The sequence below is a fragment of the Gigantopelta aegis genome, chromosome 13 (assembly GCF_016097555.1).
Source record: "Gigantopelta aegis isolate Gae_Host chromosome 13, Gae_host_genome, whole genome shotgun sequence".
Lineage (NCBI taxonomy): Eukaryota > Metazoa > Mollusca > Gastropoda > Neomphalida > Peltospiridae > Gigantopelta > Gigantopelta aegis.
Genome location: NC_054711.1, coordinates 28,992,551 through 29,012,359, shown reverse-complemented (window position 1 = coordinate 29,012,359; position 19,809 = coordinate 28,992,551). Strand labels below are relative to the sequence as shown.

Below are 19,809 nucleotides of genomic sequence, written 5' to 3'. Positions count from 1 at the left end.
GCCTATTGCATCATTGACTATTGCAAACCACAAACATAACTACACTTGTAATTAGTACAATGTCGCCTTACCATATTATGTATAACATCATTTACTAATAAAAAAATTCAAATACAACTTTAAATTGTAAGTAATGTGTAAGTTGTAAGGGTTAAAAAGCAGTAATAGAGAATTCATGGAATAAATTGCTAATTGATTTATTCTCAAAGAGATTAATGCAGTTATTAACAGCTTCGCACAACACACACTTTCAGTTAATCATCTAGTCACCTACTAGCCAGCTATTCAGCCAAACCAGCCAGTCCAGGGGCCCGTTCCACGAAGCCATCTTAACGCTAAGATCATCTTAAGTGCATCAGGTAGTTATGTAGTTAAGATGATCTTAGAACTAAGATCGCTTCGTGGAACGGGGCCCAGAGGCGTAAGCTTGTAAAAATTGCCGGGGGTGGGGGTTGGGGGTGGGGCGTCTGATGCCATGCTCCTTGAAACAAGAAATTGTTTATTAGGATTGTCACGGGGATCCTATAATACCCGAAACTGAATGAAACACGATTATCCAAATATCTCTCCTAACTGTATATCTATTAGATCTCTCTGTAACGGGCAGTTCAAAAACCCGCGTGGCTCGTCTAGGTATGATCAGAGATAAGATCTTATATAAAGTATATATTATTATAGCACGTTTAGTTCACTAGAAAACACAACAAAAACACAATACACTTTGGAATCTGTATTAACCTACGCTGACAAATGTACTGCCGCAGTAGGTAATTAACAACAACAAATAATAACAACCCAGAACTGATCACTTAATTAGTTAATCTCTAGGTGTCTAGTTTACACAATATGCTAATCACTTCACCGTGACACAACACCCACACGTGTGATAATTGAGAAACGCTTCCAGGGGAACTTAATTAATAAAGAAATGACAACTCTATTTGTCCAAAAAAAGCCGAATATCGCCTGGGGGTACATCGCGGCACCTCACGTATCATGTGAATTTTCCACAGCCACCACGCCGGCATATTTTCCTTAGATCGCCAGACTTGATGACGCCAGTTCGCTAGAGATTCCATGGTCGCGCGGAGGTATTACGTAACTACTGGCCACATGGCCTGCGCAACTGGTCCGGTTGTGTATTGGAAAGTACAGCTCGACGACCGTCGCGCAGGTGTATTACGTAACAAGGTTCACCTGGGCTTAAGTGCATATTGAGACTGCACACGGCCCTCTAAAACAATTAATATCGCCACAGGCGAAAACAAAATTAAGAGCATGTTCCGTCATAAGTATATTCATATAGATGTCCGGGGAAAATCTACACAAAAAGGCCCACTAAGTTTATATTCGAACAACCACTCTCAGGGTCAGACTATGCTATGGTCCTGCAGTCAATCAGTCAGACAGCCAGTCAGTCAGGCAGGCAGCCAACCAGCCAAGCAGTTTGTATGTAGTATTTCATTTTATTTCAACTTTTTTCGTGCTTATATCCAATTAAGGTTCAACCACGCTGTCCTGGGCACACACCTCAGCTATCTGGACTGTCTGTCCAGGACAGTGGGTTAGTTGTTAGTTGGTTAGTGGTTAGTGAGAGAGAAGAGCGTGTAGTAGCCTTACACCTACCCACCGAGTCCTTAAGAACTCGCTCTAGGTTCGAGCCGGTGCCGAGCTGCGAACCCCGTACCTACCAACCTGTAGTCCGATGGCTTAGCCACGACGCCACAGAGGTCGGTTGGTATGTACTACACCACCGATATTGAAAACTGTAATATATTACCATTGTCAAGTTCTGTTGTCATGGTTTTATACAGTGACGTCCTATTAACATCCGATCCATCGAGTGTGACGTTTTCGAGGTCCCGAAGCACTTCGTCGAAGAGAACATCAATAACAAGGCTTTTGTTTGTTTGGCCGACGTTTAAAACCACGGTGTAGAGATTAATGACGCTTCCATTTCTGTAAAAATATCAAAATATTTGATAGTCACGCTCTTAGTGCAAACATATAGACAAAATTTGCTAAAATGCCTATAAATTTAATAATAATCTATTTGTATATAAATCAGTAATACATAATAGTAACTGAAGGCACTATTGCGGATTTCTAAAATAAAACATATTCTATTAATACTACGTGGTTCTACAACACTTTAATAATAATACTATTGTATGTCTGTCTATAAAACTGGATGTATGTCTTCACATATTAATTTGTTCACATATAATCATGTAAAATGTATTACTACAACTCCACAAAATGTTCTAATACCTAGAGTTGAATGAATGCTTACATTCGTGATAAGTTTATGTTGCGGTTAACAGAGCCTTTTAACACTGGTCAGTAAACCTAAATTTGCGACAGTTAAACTAGCATTAACGCCCACAAATGGTCAAATACAACTTGCATGTATGTACTTACCTAAATCCTTTTATATCTACGTAGTTAAAACCTGGAACGTTTGTGTAGATTCGTGTCAGCTGAAATTTTAATAAATCTTTATTTTATCAAATATATGTCTACCACTAAAGTGTATAAATATAGAATATTAAACGAGATTACCATTTTTATGAAATGAATGAAGTGTTTTGGTATCTGACGAGAGAATTGGTGTGTGAGGCAAACGAGTATAGTATTTTATTTATTAGAAAGCATGTGAAACCAAGCCGCAATACATACATACATACATGCATACATTCATACATGCATACATACATGCATACATACATGCATGCATATATACATACATACATGCACACCCACACATACATACATACATACATACATACATACACACACATACATGCATGTATGTATGTATGTATGTATGTATGTATGTATGTATGTATGAATATCTATATATTGTATGTATGTCGAGGTTGACTGTTACATACATAGATATTAACGCATTGGCGCAGGGGATAATCAAATCCTTTCTGGCCTCACAAATTGTTCCAGGCCGTTGCTGGGACTCGAACCTGGGAATCGCCCGCAAATTGCAAGGCTAACCACGATGCCCTCTGAGCTATCGAGGCACTCATAAAAAGGATGCTCTTTAACTCAACCACATGCATGGGGCCTACAATATATGCGGTCGATCCCACTTACGTGCATAAAACAGTGGGCAGACCTGGCACTGGCTAGTATGTATTGATGTATGAATATCTATATATTTTATATATGTCGAGGTTGATTGTTACATACATAGATATTAACGCACTGGCTAAGGGGATAAGTAAATCTTTTCCAGTGCGTTAATATCTACGTATGTAACAGTCAACCTCGACATACAATATATAGTTATTCATGCATACATACATACATGGGGAGGGGGGGGGGGGGGGGGGGGGGGTAGTTTTGGTGCTATTGAATTTTGAAAGTCCCGTAGGATTAAGCCAAAAATAAACGTTGCGCAGTTTTAATGAAGGAATTTGGGCGCTTTTTTAACGGTCCGCCGAAAAATAAAGGGGAGCTACGTATAATGTTTGTATTTAGTATATATAAAGAGTAGCTCGTTATTGGAATCAAGCCTACTGGTGGCTGTTGGTTTTTGTCTCCCATGGACCGAGACCTACTAAACTAAGAGGCGGGACGCAGTCCAGTGGTAAAGCGTTCGCTTGATGCGCGATCGATCCAAGATCGATCCCCGGTGAAACAAAGGCCGTGGTATGTACTCTCCTGTCTGTGGGATGGTGCATATAAAAGATCCCTTACTGCTAATCGAAAAGAGTAGTCCATGAAGTGGCGACAGCGAGTTTCCTCTCTCAATATATGTGTGGTCCTTAACCATGTGTCTGACGCCATATAACCGTAAATAAAATGTGTTGAGTGCGTCGTTAAATAAAACATATTTTTTTTTTTTAAAGACTAAAGTCATCGACAGGATATTGTGTCGCCATTACATTATTTGGCTTCGTACGCAATCAGTTTTAGATATTTTACCTCATTGGACTTCATATCCATTTTGTTGCAGGTACAATTTTTTAAAGTACTATTTTTGTTTCCAAATATGATCAAGAGGCATTGGTAATCATCAAACTAGAAAGCGATAAAGCCACATTGACTTCAATAATTAGACTGTGATAATTTACAAGGGAGGTAACTGAAGCATGAACTTGTTAGCAAAAATATAAATATGATTTCTATATTTTCACTCTAACTAAAATACAGTCAAAATATTACTTTTACATGAATATTAATTTTAGGTCAACAAGTGATGCCATATTAATTTTATGGTATAAAGGGACATTCCTGAGTTTGCTGCATTCTAAGGTGTTTCCGAAAAATATAATATTTCTACGAATAAACTTACATATTAAATATATTTTCTTGTTTAGAATATCGGTGTCTGTATATTCAATATGTTTCTGGCCGTTTTAATATTTGTAAGAAGCCCAAACTGGATTCTGTCTTCAAATAATGTTGTACATACAATTTTTTTTTTTTTTAGGAAATTAAATTAAATTTAACCTTGTACAAATAATAGAACGATCAGAAACACATTTAATATACAGCCTCTAATATTTTATTTGATATGTAATTACAATCGTTAAAAAGTATCTGTTAGTCGATAACATCTTAAAAATTACAGCAAACTCGGGAATGTCCCTTTAAAAAGTCTCTGTTAGTCGATAACATCTTAAAAATTACAGCAAACTCGGGAATGTTCCTTTAAAAAAGTATCTGCTAATCGATAACATCTTAAAAATTACAGCAAACTCGGGAATGTCCCTTTAAAAAGTCTCTGTTAGTCGATAATATCTTAAAAATTACAGCAAACTCAGGAATGTCCCTTTAACAAACTCACAATTTCACCTCACCATAGTACTATATTATTTACTAATGCAAAATATAAACACAACTACAGTTTTAATAAAACTTACAATCTCGCCTCACCGTATTATAACATCATTTACTAATGTGAAACACAAACACGACTACACTTTTACAAACCTCACAATCTCACGGTACCATATTATAACACTATTTACTAATATAAAATAAGAAACGCACCTACAGTTTTAATATATACATTCACAATCTCACCTTATCATTATAACATCGTTTACTAATGTCAAACACAAATACCAGTAAACGTCACAGTCTTACCTCAAAATCTTTATTACATTACGGAAAACACGACCACAATGTTAAATTAATAACACTATTTACTAATGCAAAACGAAAACACTAAGCACATATTTGATAAATTTACATTATCAACTCAACATCCTATACGACATTAGCATTTTCTTTAACGGGCCCAGTATCAGGTTTTTTCAACAGGCCCTTTAAAATGTTTACATGCAAAGTAACATATCGTTTTACGAATTAATATATATGGTCTAGCTGGACATATAAACAGCGTTTTGGGGCTGGTTATCTTTTGGTTTTGTATATATTTTAATCGGCTCTTAAGCATAATAACCGGCGGAGGCCGGTTTGCCCATCTTAATTTCGAACCCTGCTATAATAATGTTTCACTAATGCAGAACAATACAAACATCACTACAGTTTTAAAGCTACTGTCTCTATCCATAATCTATATTATCTGTTACTGTGCAAAGTTAAATATTTAAAAATACATTTATAAAACTTACTTGAGATCTCAGCTCTCCTGTGTAGTTTGCATAGAGCTTTGTTCGAGGGTCTTTCAAGTCGTCATTGAAAAGTAGCTTTGAAAATTCAAGGGAAAACGACAGTCTGAAACGTGCTTGACCTAATAATAAATATTGAAGAATCTAAATTTAAAGACAGGCAAGGAAAAAATTAGAGAGATATGGAGAGGGAGACATCAACGGACACACACACAAACAAACAAACAACACACACACACACACACACACACACACACAGAGAGAGAGAGAGAGAGAGAGAGAGAGAGAGAGAGAGAGAGAGAGAGAGAGAGAGAGAGAGAGAGAGAGAGAGAGAGAGAGAGAGAGAGAGAGAGAGAGAGAGAGAGAGAGAGAGAGAGAGAGAGAGAGAGAGAGAGAGAGAGAGACACAGAGACAAATAACGATGATGCATGTTTATTATTGCATGTGTTAGTCCAGAGGATATGTGGACAAAAACGCAAGAAACAAACAGTCGTACGGTCGCATTATTTTTTAAAAGTTTGATGGCGAGAATGAAATTCTATATTTTGGACCCACGGGTAATTAATGTGTTAGCTTCAAACTTAAAGCATAACCCGAAAGAGAAATTCACTCTACTCCATCCCAAACCTCAAAGATCGAAGAAATATAAAAAAATAGCCATGGTGATGTTCAGTGATGACGACACAACTTACTGGAATCCGGCCTCCTCGTGGATGTGTCTCCTCCTGGTGTTGGTGTTGTGCTAGATGTTGTACTTGGTGTAGTACCTCGTGTAGTACTCGCTGTGCTACTAGACATGTCACTTGGTGTGCTACTGAACATGTCACTTGGTGTGCTACTGAACATGTCACTTGGTGTGCTACTTAATATGTCACTTCGTGTGCTACTGAATACATCAATAGGTGTGCTACTGAATATGTCAATAGATGTGCTACTGAACATGTCACTTGGTGTACTACTAGACATGTCACTTGGTGTGCTACTAAACACGTCACTCGGTTTGCTACTAGAGATGTCACTTGGTGTGCTACTAAACATGTCACTCGGTGTACAACTAGATGTGACACTTTGTGTGCTACTGATCATGTCACTTGGTGTGCTACTGAGCACGTCACTCGGTGTGCTACTAAACATGTCACTTGGTGTGCTACTGAACATGTCACTTGGTGTGCTACTGAACATGGCACTTGGTGTGCTACTGAATATGTCAGTAGGTGTGCTACTGAAAATGTCACTTGGTGTGCTAATAAACATGCCACTTGACGTGCTACCAAACATGCCACTTGGTGTGCTACTAAACATGTCACTTGGTGTGCTACTAGACATGTCACGTGGTGAGCTACTGGACATGTCACATGGTGTGCTACTAGACATGTCACTTGGTGTGCTACTGGACATGTCACTTGGTGTGCTACTGGACATGTCACTTTGTGTGCTACTGAACATGTCACTTGGTGTGCTACTGGACATGTCGCTTGGTGTGCTATTAGACATCTCACTTGGTGTGCTACTGGACATGTCACTTGGTGTGCTACTGAACATGTCACTTGGTGTGCTACTGGACATGTCGCTTGGTGTGCTATTAGACATCTCACTTGGTGTGCTACTGGACATGTCACTTGGTGTGCTACTGAACATGTCACTTCGTGTGCTACTTAATATGTCACTCCGTGTGCTACTGAATACATCAATATGTGTGCTACTGAATATGTCAATAGATGTGCTACTGAACGTGTCACTTGGTGTACTACTAGACATGTCACTTGGTGTGCTACTAAACATGTCACTCGGTTTGCTACTAGAGATGTCACTTGGTGTGCTACTAAACATGTCACTCGGTGTACTACTAGATGTGACACTTTGTGTGCTACTGATCATGTCATTTGGTGTGCTACTGAGCATGTCACTCGGTGTGCTACTGAACATGGCACTTGGTGTGCTACTGAATATGTCAATAGGTGTGCTACTGAACATGTCACTTCGTGTGCTAATAAACATGCCACTTGGCGTGCTACCAAACATGCCACTTGGTGTGCTACTAAACATGTCACTTGGTGTGCTACTAGACATGTCACGTGGTGAGCTACTGGGCATGTCACCTGGTGTGCTACTAGACATGTCACTTGGTGTGCTACTGGACATGTCACTTGGTGTGCTACTAAACATGTCACTTGGTGTGCTACTAGACATGTCACGTGGTGAGCTACTGGGCATGTCACCTGGTGTGCTACTAGACATGTCACTTGGTGTGCTACTGGACATGTCACTTGGTGTGCTACTAGACATGTCACTTGGTGTGCTACTAAACATGTCACTTGGTGTGCTACTAGACATGTCACGTGGTGACCTACTGGGCATGTCACCTGATGTGCTACTAGACATGTCACTTGGTGTGCTACTGGACATGTCACTTGGTGTGCTACTGGATATGTCACTTTGTGCGCTACTAGACATGTCACTTGGTGTGCTACTGGACATGGCACTTGGTGTGCTACTAGACATGTCACTTGGTGTGCTACTGGACATGTCACTTGGTGTGCTACTAGACATGTCACTTGGTGTGCTACTGAGCATATCACTTGGTGTTCTACTAGACATGTCACTTGCTGTGCTACTGGACATGTTACTTGGTGTGCTACTGGATATGTCACTTGGTGTGCTACTGAAAATGTCACTTTGTGTGCTACTAAATATGCCACTTGGCGTGCTACTAAACATGCCACTTGGCGTGTTACTAAACATGTCACTTGGTGTGCTGCTAGATATGTCACGTGTTGAGCTACTGGACATGTCACCTGGTGTGCTACTAGACATGTCACTTGGTGTGCTACTGAATATGTCACTTGGTGTGCTACTGCGCATCTCACTTGGTGTGCTACTAGACATGTCACTTGGTGTGCTACTAGACATGTCACTTGGTGTGCTACTAGACATGTCACTTGTTGTGCTACTGAGCATATCACTTGGTGTGCTACTAGACATGTCACTTGCTGTGCTACCGGACATGTTACTTGGTGTGCGACTGGATAAGTCACTTGGTGTGCTACTGAACATGTCACTTTGTGTGCTACTAAACATGCCACTTGGCGTGTTACTAAACATGTCACTTGGTGTGCTACTAGACATGTCATGTGGTGAGCTACTGGACATGTCACCTGGTGTGCTACTAGACATGTCACTTGGTGTGCTACTAGACATGTCACTTGGTGTGCTACTGGACATGTCACTTGGTGTGCTACTAGACATGTTACTTGGTGTGCTACTAGACATGTCACTTGGTGTGCTACTGAGCATATCACTTGGTGTGCTACTAGACATGTCACTTGCTGTGCTACTGGACATGTCACTTGGTGTGCTAATGGATATGTCACTTGGTGTGCTACTGAACATGTCACTTGGTGTGCTACTGAACGTGTCACTTGGTGCGCTACTAGACATATCACCTGGTGTGTTACTAGACATGTCACTTAGTGTGCTACTAGACATGTCACTTGCTGTGCTACCGGACATGTTACTTGGTGTGCGACTGGATAAGTCACTTGGTGTGCTACTGAACATGTCACTTTGTGTGCTACTAAACATGCCACTTGGCGTGTTACTAAACATGTCACTTGGTGTGCTACTAGACATGTCATGTGGTGAGCTACTGGACATGTCACCTGGTGTGCTACTAGACATGTCACTTGGTGTGCTACTGAGCATATCACTTGGTGTGCTACTAGACATGTCACTTGCTGTGCTACTGGACATGTCACTTGGTGTGCTACTGGATATGTCACTTGGTGTGCTACTGAACATGTCACTTGGTGTGCTACTGAACGTGTCACTTGGTGCGCTACTAGACATATCACCTGGTGTGTTACTAGACATGTCACTTAGTGTGCTACTGGATATGTAACTTGGTGTGCTTCTGAACATGTCACTCGCTGAGCTACTAGACATGTCACTTGGTGTGCTATTGGACATGTCACCTGGTGTGTTACTAGACATGTCACTAGGTGTGCTACTGAATATATCAATAGGCGTGCTGCTGAATATGTCAATAGATGTGCTACTGAACATGTCACTTGGTCTGCTACTAAACATGTCACTTGGTCTGCTACTGAACATGTCACTTGGTGTGCTACTGAATATATCAATAGGCGTACTACTGAATATGTCAATAGATGTGCTACTGATTATGTCACTTAGTGTGCTGCTAGACATGTCACTTGGTGTGCTACTAAACATGTCACCCGGTTTGCTACTAGACATGTCACTTGGTGTGCTACTAAACATGTCACTCGGTTTGCTAGTGGATGTGTCACTTGGTGTGCTACTAAACATGTCACTCGGTGTACTACTAGATGTGACACTTGGTGTGCTACTGATCATGTCACTTGGTGTGCTACTGAATATGTCAATAGGTGTGCTAGTAAACATGTCACTTGGTGTGCTACTAAACATGTCACTTGGTGTGCTATTAAAGTTGTCACTTGGTGTACTACTAGATATGTCCCTTGATGCGCTACTGAAGATATCGCTTGATGTTCTACTAGATATGTGACTTACTATGCTTCTAGATATGTCATTTGCTGTGCTACTCGATATATGATTTGTTATTTTACTAGGTATGTCATTTGACGATGTACCAGTTACGTCAATTATCATCGAGATAATAATGCACTCTGTTAAGAGGATCTGTTGAATGGGACCTGGAAAAAAACAGAAAATGTATTTCTTAACCCCAAAGTTAGTTTGTTTTGTTTAACGACACCAATAGTGCACATTGAGTTATTAATCATCGGCTAAATGAAACTTCTGACATATTATAGTGTTAGAGGAAACCCACTACGTTTTGTTCCATTAGCAGCAAGGAAAACTTGTACCACAGGACAGCACATACCACGGTCTTTGATATTCCAGTCGTGGGACATTGGGTAGGATGGAGAAAGGGAAAAAAAAAAGTCACAGAAAGGGTCCATCGAAGAGGTTCGATTCTAACATAGATGTACCCCAGGTGGGCGCTCTACTCCCGCCCTGTGGAAAAACAAAGTCACAGGTATTTCGAATAAAATACATTCCAGTAATATTTTAAGTATCATCTAGGTAAACAAGTTTCGGTGAGCATAAACATTCGATTCTCATGCATATGTATTACCTTTTAGATACATTTTCTACGTTTTGATTGGCCAATGCGTACCACAGGTACACCGTGTCATTCGCGGGAAAATACAGAATTGGCCGGGGTAAACAAAATGTCACGTGACTTGCTCGACAAGTTGTACCGACGAAATTTCTCCAACACGCCTCACTGATTAAATTTCTTAAAAGTCTTGTGCGAATACCACAATTCGGTAAATTTTATTTTTACTGTTTATTTGGAGATATCTCGAGCACGTTTGGCTAAAAAAATGTGCTAGATTAGAGTTTTTCGCGTAATAAAAGCTAATGCTAGTATATAGCATTGTGTAATTATCACGAAGATATTTTAATTAATAATTTGACATGTTCTACAAGTTAGTGTGTACAACACGACAAATATTTTTGTTCGGCTGCGGGTGTTCAGTTTTGTTTTCCCGATACCATTACAACATAATCATAAACGTTTATTGTTAACAAAAAATCCAATGATATATTTTGAGGAATTTGATGTTATGTTATGTTATTAAACTCAAACTCAAAATGTGTGTGCATTTTGTTTAATAGTTTGATTGTTAGTGTAATTTTTGTTTACTTATAAAAACAGATCCAAAAGGTAATAAATTCGTTACGCGGGTTTTTGACAGGGCGTACGGGATTATAGAAATACAGAGGGGCGTACAATCCCGAACGCCCTGTCAAAAACACGTGTAACTAATATTATAAACTGACAGTTGTTATAGTGGGGAAGATATGTAACAAAAATGACCAAGTTGTTCACATCTGGCAAAATGTGTGAAATTTCGTATATAGGGGTATTTTGGTCTACTAAATTAAAAAAAATTATGGATCCAAGAAGTCTGACAGGCTGATTAGCCGCCATCTTGAATTTAAAGATGGCCGCTAAAACAAAATATCAATAGCTCATAGTTCGGCTTCTGAACCACATAGTAGATGGAATTTAATATATAGGAGTATTTTAGTTTGCTAATTTCACAAATTGATGGACCCAAGAAGTCTGACTTGCTCGTTGGCCGTCATCTTGAATTTAAAGATGGCTGTCATGACAAAATATTAATTACTCATATTTCGGCTTCTGAACCACATAGGAGATTGGAATGTGGTATTTTGATTTGCTAATTTAAAAAATGATGGACCCAAGAAGTCTGACGGGCTGATTGACCACCATCTTGAATTTAACACAATATCAGTTGCTCATATTTTAGCTTCGGAACTACTTAGGAGACTGAAATGTGGTATATAGGGGTATTTTGGTGGGCTAATTAAACAAATTGATGGATCCAAGAAGTCTGACAAGCTGGTTAGCTGCCATCTTGAATTTAAAGATGGCCACAGCCATGACAAAATGTCAATTGCTCATATCTCGGCTTCTGAACCTCGTAGGAGGTGGCTTTTGACAGCTAACCATGCATTTCCGAGGACAAAGAATCTTATTCCGATATTCAAAATACATTCATGCCTATAATGACCTTCATGCCTAAAATATAGAATTGAACTATCCCTTAAAAACACAATTTCAAGAAAATGAGTGTTTCAGGTTTAAACTGCAAATGACAACATTTTCCTATTGCCAGTATTTGGCAGTATATTACGATACTGAAAATGACAATATGATTAAAAGATTCATAGGCCCTCAATGCACTATGTGGTACTAATTTTTGCCCAACATGTGGTTTCCATGAACAAACAGCTACTTGCGTCTTTCATTTATCCCTTTCCGAGGAGATGTTCTACTGTATAGGACAACATCAAACCTCTGTATGTCATCCACTGGCGCATGTGAGAGGCGATTGAACACTTGTACCAAGTTTGACAGGAATTCCCATGCATCGGATCCCAGGCAGTCTCTTTTTAATTCCACGCAAGGAAGAGACGGTATCGCATCCTGAGACAGCATGTGGAAACAGAAGCATCCATGAGTGGTTAATGTGATCATCAACGGTGTGAGCAGCAATATACCTAAACTTCGTTCCATGTCCAAACACTAACAACAGTTCACAATTATCCATCCATGACACTTGTCACTTCAATTGTCACTACCATACCATAACATGTATGTTGTTCAACAAAACATGTACGTATAATAATATTTATAAAAAAACAACAACATTTTAAATATTTAAAAGGCAAATTACAAAATGGTGCCCTCGAGAACCAATGTTAACAGACAGTATTTTAGGTAAACGAATATAACACTTCTGATGTCTTGCAATCGTGTTATAAGTTGAGCCAATGAATGGTTATAATGGTAAAAATGTTTGGTTTAAAAATATAAGCTGCTTTCTGAGTCTTAATAAATATATAAACAGATATCCAGGAAGATATTTATGTTAAAACATATAAGGACCATATATTTTTGCCAAGTATCTGTAAAGAGTTTTACCAGCAGACGTCGTGACAATCGTGTGACTTCAATAGCCAGACAAAAATACTTCTCAAAATTGAGTTTTCTCCCAAATGACAGTTTTTGAAAATCATAGAAAAAAGGTATTAAGAAATATGCCGTGTTTATGAGTGGGTAAACTTTAATCATGCTTTCTACGCTCGTTTTAACTTTATTTCTACGAACATTGCTGTAAATATGACAGACATTAATTGTGTTTACTTTCCTAATGCAAAAGTCAACGATGTCAGAAATATTCAAATGTACGTAATGTTGCGCACAAACAACACAACCACCGATACAGGCCTCTCGCCGAAACAGGTCAACGGACGATACTAGTTACTGTATTAAGTGGGTTTTTGTTTGTTTGCTTTTTGTTTGTTCTTTGTTGTGGGGTTTTTTATTATTTTTTATTTGTTTGTTTGGGGTTTGTTTTGGGGGGTTTTCGGTTTGTTATTTTTATTCATAATATATGATATTGACGATACCGAAACACACGAGAGTAAAAATCTCTTTATCATTTTATCTCAAGCTTAATACAAACTGTTTTTGTAAACTGTACACGCAACTTTAATTCCAGTCCGCCATTACTAGATATTCAAATGACGTAAGAATATGTGGCGCTGTCATGGAAATGAGGTAAAACTGGAATGACGCTTTCAGTGTAACATTGCTATTGAAATGTTTTTATTTGATGACAGTGAATGCATACGTCAATTATGGAGTGTCACCCTGACCCTAGTACGTTTGCTTAAATGTCAATAAACCTAGTGCCTGACCTCGATTAATTTAGATCTAATTTGCAAAGTTATCAAATTCTTAAAGTATGTGATCTGAAAAAAATCACATACTTTGATTGTACTGAAAATGTAAGATATTATATGATAAAATGTGTAAAAATTTATCATTATTTTACAAAAACTGTCGTCAACTATATAAATAAACACAATTATTTTTTTTTTTAATTCACCATATGAGACAATGATATTTGTGAAACAGACCATAGCTGAAAATACATTTTGTGATAATAATACCAGGGGCGGATCCAGGATTCTGAAAAGGTTTTTTTTATTTTTTTATTACATAATTCTAAAAAAGGCAATTTGAGCTTGTCAAATTTAGTGTTGTAATGGATAATTAATTGTTTTGGTTCATGTAAACTAGCGGAGCGTCGCGGAACTCCTGTGGTCCCCCCCCCCCCCCACCCCACCCCACCCCCCACGGATCCGCCTTTGAATTCCTATCATGAATGCAATGCTGCCTAATTGTGATGAACAACCTACGTTTTGAAATATTTTAACATGGTATGCTTTTTTTTTTTTTTGCCATATTCTTTCTATATACAGTAAGGTAGACAGCTTATTAAATATCTCTTATTGGTAATTGAAATAAAAATAAAGAATTTGAATTTGAACTATATGACGGAAGTGAGTTTCTTCTCTAACCTTCCAGACTATTTGTCTAGAACAGGGCTGGATCCAGAAAATAGTTTGGGGCGGACTAACGGGGTGGGGTAATGCTGGTAGGTACAGGATTCGCAGCCCGGTACCCGCTCCTACCCACAGCGAGTTTTGACGACTCAATGGGTAGGCGTAAGACCACTACACCCTCTTCTCTCTCACTAGCCACTAACAACTAACCCACTGTCCTGGACAGACAGCCCAGATACCTGAGGTGTGTGCCAAGGACAGCGTGCTTGAATCTTAATTGGATATAAGCACGGACATAAGTTGAAATGAAACAAAAATGGGGGGGGGGGGGGGGCGGATGCCCCGGTTTCTCCTTCCGCTTGGATCCGACTTTGTAGCATTCTTGATTCTTAATAACCGCTAGTTAAAGCTTTCCATAAACGATAGTGTTCAGAAAGGTACCTACTTTTCATGGCCTTCATCGTGAGGTATCTTCAACCGATCTAACTCAGAAACACACCTGGTATTAAAAGAAAACAAAACAGTTAATTACCAATGTGCGTTTGATGCTGATCTATAGCGATGTGTCGGGCTGGTGCGTGTGTATTAAAGATCGTTCTTTAGTTAGTTTATAATGACATCCAATAGCCCATGTGTATTTTTGTGCTGGGATGTCGTTAAACATTCATTCATTCAGTTAGTTAGCTTATGATTCCATTTTATGACTTACAAAAAACGAAGAGAGAGAGAGAGAGAGAGAGAGAGAGAGAGAGAGAGAGAGAGAGAGAGAGAGGGGTGGGGAGAGAGAGAGAGAGAGAGAGAGAGAGAGAGAGAGAGAGAGAGAGAGAGAGAGAGAGAGGAATCGAGAGAGAGATGAGGAGAGAGAGAGAGAGAGAGAGAGAGAGAGAGAGAGGAGAGAGAGAGAGAAGAGAGAGAGAGAGGGAGAGAGAGAGAGGGGGAGAGAGGAGAGGGGGGGAGGAGAGAGAGAGCGGAGAGAGAGAGAGAGAGAGAGAGAGAGAGAGAGAGAGAGAGAGAGAGGGGGGGGGGGGGGGAATTCGTCACGAGTATTTTGTAATATGTAAAATATCAACCGAGTCTATGTTAACTGATTAACTAGACGAGGTTGATATTTTACATATTCAAAACCACGAGTAGCGAATTCTCTTTATCCTATAACACTTCTAAAATAACATTTTAATTAACCTTTTAGTAAGTCAGAGTAGTAAAGTCGCCGCCATCGATAATATGACGTCATCACGATTAGCACAGATTAGTTTGACGTTACGCATTTTAAATAAATCTTTGAAAACGTTACGCTCAGGTACACGGGTCTTGTTGGCCTGTAAAGGGCCTGTCACACACTACCGATGTACCCCGCCGGGACTAAACCGGAGCACACAATTAACAGCGGCGAGAAAATCGGCAGAGCTCCGTCGAGAAAGCACTTGAAAAATCACAGTTGGCCGTAGCAATACCGATGTAGTACCGGCGTTCCCGTTGTGATAACGTTGTTCTATCGTTGTCCTACCGATGTAAGAGCCGATGTGCTACCGAATACCACTTTTCTGTCATCTCCTTGGGAGACATTTCTGTTGGATACCTCGTCCTCATCAAGTTGTGGAGAACAATGCATGCCTTCACGATGATCTTGACGGTGGATGGGTGGTGCTGCATTGTGGTAAGCAAAATCTGGAAGCGGTTTGCCAGAATGCCAAAGGCATTTTCAACAACCCTCCTGGCTCGGGACAGTCTGTAATTGAAGATCCTCTCTTCATCTGTAAGACCACGCAAGGTGTATCGCTTCATCGTGTGCTTCCGTAGGCCAAACGCGTCATCAACGACGAAGAAGTATGGCACATCTTTGTAGTCATTAGGAAGAGGATCTGAAGCAAGGAAGCCAATGGTTCCATCTTCAGCCATTTCTCTGAGTTCATACTCGTTGTAGATCTGGGCGTCAGACGAGGCCACATCTGCCCAGAGGAATTTGTAGTCCGCATCTACCAGTGCCATGAGCACGATGGAGTAGAACCCCTTGTAATTATAATACACGGAACCACTCTTTGGAGGAGCCTTGCAGGCAACGTGCTTGCCATCAAGGGCACCACATGTATGTGGGAAGTTCCACTTCTCCATGAACTGGTCTGGATCTCACGCCAGCCTTCAGGGGTTGTGGGACAGGTCATCGCCTCGTTCAGGTACTCGTCAATGATGGCTTGGCAGACTTCTCTCACGGCCAGTGACTGGGTGTTGTGGGGTACCCTGCAACCAAACTTCATGGCCGCGTACTTGGTCCCAGAGGCGATGTGGCGCAGAGTGATGGCAATCTTCAGACCAGGATCCAGGGGCTCCCTGTACCAGGTTCTTTGTTTGGTGATCCTGGGACCAACTCACTGTACCAGCTCATCGTACATCTCTGGGGGCATTCTGAGGAAGTTCTTGAAGGCCCTCTGGTCCTCTTTGCGGAGCTCCACCAGCAGCTGGTCATACATGCCAAACTGACGACGCCTGCTGATCCATGGTCTCACCCAGATTGCTCGAGGTACTTGAGGTCTTCTTCTTCTTCTTCTCTTCCTTCTGGCCTGGATCTGGTGAAGTGCCAACTGAGTCACCAGGTTCTGGTGTTGGAGCACGGCTATTTGATAATCGTGTAGCCACAGGTCCGCCATCCTCGGTGACAAATGAAAGAATGACGGGCTGGTAGTCTGTGCCCCTATTTATATGCAAAATGCACAACGGTAGCAGTACGGTAGTACTACGGTATTAGTACGGTAGTAGTACGGTATCACATCGCTAAGAACGGTAGTACATCGTTAGTACGTCGGCAGGAGTACGGTATCACATCTGTACCAGTACGGTACACATTGAGGCCACCGGAGAGCCGCCGATCCATTACGGGGCGCTACAGGTGCTCTACCGAAATTAACGAAGCCATACCGGAGTACTGCCGTTGTACTGCCGTTGTAGTCCCGTTGCTCGCTCCGGCAGCGCAACGGCAGAATTTTTTAGCATGTTCAAAAATTTATACCGTCGGCTGCCGTTGCTAATTTTTTCGCCGATGTTCTGACGATGTCCTGACGATGTACTACCGTTCTTAGCGATGTGATACCGTTGCGCTGCCGTACTAGTACCGATCCTCGAAAATCGCCAAATTTGTGCTCCGGTATAGCTCCTATTCACAGCAATACATTACTTAGAAACCTTGCAAATTTGCATACTATTATTAACCGGGTTAATAAAGTAAATTATCACATGAGTTTATGACATGGATATCATGGGAAAGTTTAGAATATATATATATATATATATATATATAATATATATATATATATATATATATATTATATATATATATATATATATATATATATTGATAATATAAGGATAATTTTATGCTTTTTATATATTAAATTTATTTCCTAAATTGAGAGCGCTGTAGTGTCTTTAAAATGTGTTAGCCTAACATAATAAATTAATACATAAATGTGTTATGGATAATAAAATAAATTATAAGAATTAAGATTAATTACTAAATAAATAAGTAAATAAATACATAAATAAATGAATAAATAAGTAAATAAATGAATGAATAAATAAATAAATAAATGTAAACTAAATAAATGTTTTAAATAAAAATAGTTAAATACATTTTTGTTTTTCTCTTACCTCCAATTTAGGTATTCAAGTGTAACAGCAATTGTTATTTTATCAAAGAATAATTTCCTTGAAATACCGTTGTCATGGTGAATGAATATCTCCAAGAAAATTAAATCACAAATGAAGAACACAAAAACTGTAACAAACAAACAGTATCCTGAAATTTTAAAATTTGATTAACCCTCGACTGAAAATTAATCATAGAATATAAGGTTGAAATTAGTAGTCGAAGTCAGTTCTGGCTTTAAAAAGGGATTGGTGGGTAAGTCAGTTTTATACCCCTTTATTAATAGCCATACCCCTTTCCATGAAATATTAATTTTATGATACTTGTGTCAAAGGCTAAAGAACAGAACGGAGATACGTCACACGATAATTTCATCCCCAAACAAATCGTAAATCACTGATATTGGGTAATCATTGACGATATAGCTTTACAAAAACCTGTTCACAATATATTTCTCACAGTAATAAACTGTAATAGAGTTCACTAAGGCTTAAGACTACCCCTACCCCCCCCCCCCCCCCCCCCCCCCACCCCCAATTAAAAAAATATATATATTGTTTTTAAAAGAAGTTTATTACCGTAGAAACAAATATGATAGTGTCAGGGCTGGGACCCTGCTATCACTACCTTACAGTCATGTTATGACAAACGATTCTATAAAATATGAATAATATAGATATATAAGGTAATTATAGCAAATTACGACAGTACTAATATACATGGATGTATCAATGCATACACATTCTATGATAAATGGGGTTATGACGAAATGACGAATTTTGCTAATGTTACCTTTAATAAGAAAATAACCCACATCAGGTTCCATATATGGTTAATCAATTAAATATTAAAAATATTTTAACTGTAAATTATTTCTTCTGTGTTTAATTGTTACTTTTACACCTTATTTAGTTGTAGACAAAGAACGCTATTTGTGTAACAAAAAATACGTGGTTATTTAGTCAGAGTCTTGTTTAGTTAGCACCGGCCTCGGTGGCGTCGTGGCAGGCCATCGGTCTAGAGGCTGGTAGGTACTGGGTTCGGATCCCAGTCGAGGCATGGGATTTTTAATCCAGAGACCGACTCCAAACCCTGAGTGAGTGCTCCGCAAGGCTCAATGGGTAGGTGTAAACCACTTGCACCGACCAGTGATCCATAACTGGTTCAACAAAGGCCATGGTTTGTGCTATCTTGCCTGTGGGAAGCGCAAATAAAAGATCCCTTGCTGCTAATCGGAAGATTAGCCCATGTAGTGGCGACAGCGGGTTTCCTCTCAAAATCTATATCAAAGGCATGTACTACCCTGTCTGTGGGACGGTGCATATAAAAGATCCCTTGCTACTAATCGAAATGAGTAGGCCATGAAGTGGCGACAGCGGGTTTCCTCTCTCAATATCTGTTTGGTCTTTAACCATGTGTCTGACGCCATATAACCGTAAATAAAATGTGTTGAGTGCGTCGTTAAATAAAACATTTCTTTCTTTCTTTGTTTAGCTAGCTTCATTGAGGTGAATTCATACTTTGATTGCCGAAATCATAAAATGGAATTATTTTTTTTTATTAGGTAAATTAACAAATGTTGAACGAACGCGCACTAAAATTAATCAAACCTGTGTT

The 19,809-nt window shown here is 39.5% G+C and overlaps 2 protein-coding genes across 2 annotated transcripts in view; both read right to left on the bottom strand.

Moving 5' to 3' along the window:
• LOC121387245 (uncharacterized threonine-rich GPI-anchored glycoprotein PJ4664.02-like) overlaps positions 1–9,587 on the bottom strand; it is a 31,492-nt gene extending 21,905 nt beyond the window's left edge. Inside the window, exons 1-4 of the mRNA XM_041518270.1 lie at positions 6,290–9,587; positions 5,601–5,719; positions 2,422–2,480; positions 1,781–1,959 (exon numbers count right to left, since the gene is read on the bottom strand). Of these exons, the coding sequence (XP_041374204.1) occupies positions 1,781–1,959; positions 2,422–2,480; positions 5,601–5,719; positions 6,290–9,587 (3,655 nt within the window). The remainder of the gene's footprint in view (positions 1–1,780; positions 1,960–2,421; positions 2,481–5,600; positions 5,720–6,289) is intronic.
• Positions 9,588–15,960: 6,373 nt separating this feature from the next.
• LOC121387058 (putative nuclease HARBI1) lies at positions 15,961–16,710 on the bottom strand. Its single transcript, XM_041518068.1, has one exon. The coding sequence runs from the start codon at positions 16,662–16,664 to the stop codon at positions 16,056–16,058; it is 609 nt and encodes a 202-aa protein (XP_041374002.1). The 5' UTR covers positions 16,665–16,710; the 3' UTR covers positions 15,961–16,055.
• Positions 16,711–19,809: the final 3,099 nt, after the last annotated feature.

What these genes read in the sequence shown, in the direction of transcription:
- LOC121387058 (XM_041518068.1), bottom strand. Translation starts at nt 16,664, where the DNA reads ATGGAGAAGTGGAACTTCCCACATACATGTGGTGCCCTTGATGGCAAG.